Here is a 3,101-nt window from a genome sequence, read left to right as displayed (position 1 = left end):
AAGATAATCGTTCTAACTTTGCATACACTGTTTGCTTTAACACGTTAGAATACGAAAAGGAAATAATCAAGTTTTTCTTGCTTACTTTGAGAATTATAGATGACAAGGTAACACTGAATCGTGATATTGATTAATATTTGTCCTTCCTTAACACAGCGAACACTTCTTGTCCTAACCTAATTTGACCTTTAAGACAGGATGCACGAAATATTTTGGGCAAAGATCACTTTTAGCCCGTGACCAAAGCTATTTATATTTGACAATCGCAAAAATATATGAAATTTATATATTTTTTGTATATAACATACAATATTTTTTTATTTTATTTTGAGAGTGACCATACGGTGTTATTTTCCCAACTATCTTTTAGAGTAGTTGGATCAATCATTAATCCTATTATGGCATTCTTCCATAGAAATTAAACATGCATATTTGGACCACAAAGAAATTATTAGAAGAATTAACCCAAATAGTCGTCCACCTAATCTTTTAAACTAAAAGTAGCCAACGAATATACATATACATATATATAAAATTCATATATAATATGTGCATAATTATGTATAATCTACGTATACCGGCTAAAAAGAGTAAATAATGAATTTAACCGGCTATTTGTGTAATAATTCCAAATTATTATGGGCCAGAATTTACATCGACGTGTATTCGGGACACCTTTCGATCTCACTAAAACTTGGTCAGCCATTCTCCATTCGGTTTTACAACTGTACTTTTGTAGCCCATTTCAGTTTTTCATGCTCAAGTACTGAAACAGGTACCCAAAATAAAAGGGGAAAAAAGTGAGAGAATGAATTTAAATCAACTTGCACACGCGTGTTGTGCCTAAGCTGATATTATTCGAGTAATGTATTATGAATGTTTACTCAAAAAGGGAAAATTTTTAATCTCTCAAGTACTATCACATAAAATATGGCTAAACTAATAAATGGAAACATAAAGAACGGTCAGATTTAATTTTTTGTGCTGAAACTAATATTATTTGAAGGCTCTTATTGAACTATGTGAATTATTTCATATTTAGGTTTAACCTTTTATTAATCTGCATGAATCATATCTCTTCTTAAGGTTTAACCATTTAGACGCTTTGGACCAATATTTTAGGTTTATAATATCCCGTTAAAATAATCATGTCTTTTTAAAAACTAAACTCGTGAAAATATTTTGTTGATCAATGGTGGTAAATCTTGAATACAAAAACCTTTGTTGGCTTTGATATTAAGTTGAATCATATGAATTGCCCCACTGAAAAGTTTAAACTTTAAACTATTAAAAAGAAGACGCATTTGTTTATATATTACTTTGGGTTTACAAGAGTGTTCTACTGAATGCGTTATCTAATGATTGCTTACACTTCTGTTTAGAGACCGGTGCTAATCCATGCACTGCCTTTTGTGCATAAGATCTCATTGTATTAGCATAAACTTTAATTTCGTATTAGGGTCTTTAACATAATAATCTTATATAAAATTGTTACATAAAACATACATGAATCGTCAGTCATTATCACGAAACGGAAGCGTTAATTAGAATTGGTTTCTCGCCCCTTGCCCTAGCTTTCGTTACCGCCGACTTTAGTGATAAAAGAGAGAATAGAAAGAAAAAAAATACGGTAACCCTAATAGGTGGAGAAAGGACCAATTTATAGAGGTTCTCATTTAATTCAGTACGTCCATCAAGTAACCGATCGGACGAATGAGATTTGTTCATTAATTAAATATTAATTATGGCCTTAAACTTATTGAGCCACCAAAACGTAAGAAAATCTTACATTCTCCCACTTAGCCCAATAATCACGTAATATTAATATTTAATATAAGAACATTAGTTGCGTATAAACAAATCTCTTCTATAATATCCACAATAAATACCACAATACGATAAACTAGTAAATGTGAGTTATGGCGGTTATATATAATTTGTCTACATACTCCCTTCCATATACTACAACATTAGTAATTTATCGTATCAGGTTCATAAGCTATAAAATATTATGGTCCACAATAGTGTCTAATTGAGACTTATCCTGTAACATCTCAAAACAATAATGTGTACACCATTATGAGAAACAGGAAATCATTAATGTATATCGGAAACACATAAATGAGCTCAGAGTGTCAAAAATCATAAATTCAGCCAAGACCCATTCTATGTACATGTTCTTTAAATGTCTTTGGTTATAAATCTTTCGTTAACGGATCTGCAATCATAAGATCAATTCTAATATGCTCAAGTGACACTTTTGTTTCTGAACTTCCTCCTTGACAGTAAAGTACTTTAATTCCATATGCTTGACACCTTTGGAGTACTTATCATTCTTGGAGAAGAATACTGCTGCAGAATTATCACAGTAAATTTTCAGCGGATTGGTAATGGTGTCGACAACCCCAAGTCCTGAAATAAAGTTGCGCAGCCATAATGGATGAATTGTGGCTTCAAAACATGCCACAAATTCTGCTTTCATCGTGGATATAGCAATGACAGACTCTTTAGCACTCTTCCACGATATTGCTCCTTCAGCTAATTGGAACAAATAACCAAACGTGGATTTTCTAGTGTCAATACATCCAGCGAAATCTGAATCTGAGTATCCAACAACTTCCAAATGCTTGGATCTCCTATACATAAGCATGTAATCCTTCGTTCCTTTCAAGTACCTCAAAACTTTCTTTGCAGCTTTCCAGTGATTAATTCCTAGGTTACTATGATATCTTCCTAGTATTCCGACCGCAAAACTAATATCCGGTCTTGTGCAAGTCTGAGCATATATCAGACTACCAACAATTGAAGAGTAAGGAATTGATTCCATTTTCTTTCGTTCTACACCATTCTTAGGGCATTGCATGAGACTAAATTTTCCCCTTTTTGAATTGGAACAATTCCTGCTGAACAATTGTTCATATTAAATCTCTCTAGAATTCTTTCGATATAGCCTTTCCGAGACAATTCCAGTAATCCTTGTGATCTATCACGGAATATTTCTATTCATATCACATAGGATGCCTCGCCCATATCTTTCATTTCAAAATTCTTAGAGAGAAAATCTTTAGTCTCACGCAATATGCCTAAATCATTAGCAGCAA

The 3,101-nt window shown here is 32.6% G+C and overlaps 1 protein-coding gene across 1 annotated transcript; it reads right to left on the bottom strand.

Annotated features, from left to right (window-relative positions):
• Nucleotides 1-2,224: 2,224 nt before the first annotated feature.
• LOC142173616 (secreted RxLR effector protein 161-like) lies at nucleotides 2,225-2,827 on the bottom strand. Its single transcript, XM_075239239.1, has one exon. The coding sequence runs from the start codon at nucleotides 2,825-2,827 to the stop codon at nucleotides 2,225-2,227; it is 603 nt and encodes a 200-aa protein (XP_075095340.1).
• Between the last annotated feature and the right edge of the window lie 274 nt (nucleotides 2,828-3,101).

Source organism: Nicotiana tabacum, chromosome 19, assembly GCF_000715075.1.
Source record: "Nicotiana tabacum cultivar K326 chromosome 19, ASM71507v2, whole genome shotgun sequence".
Classification (NCBI taxonomy): Eukaryota; Viridiplantae; Streptophyta; class Magnoliopsida; order Solanales; family Solanaceae; genus Nicotiana; species Nicotiana tabacum.
Note: the sequence above shows the minus strand (reverse complement) of the source record. Positions and strands in the feature narration are given on the sequence as shown.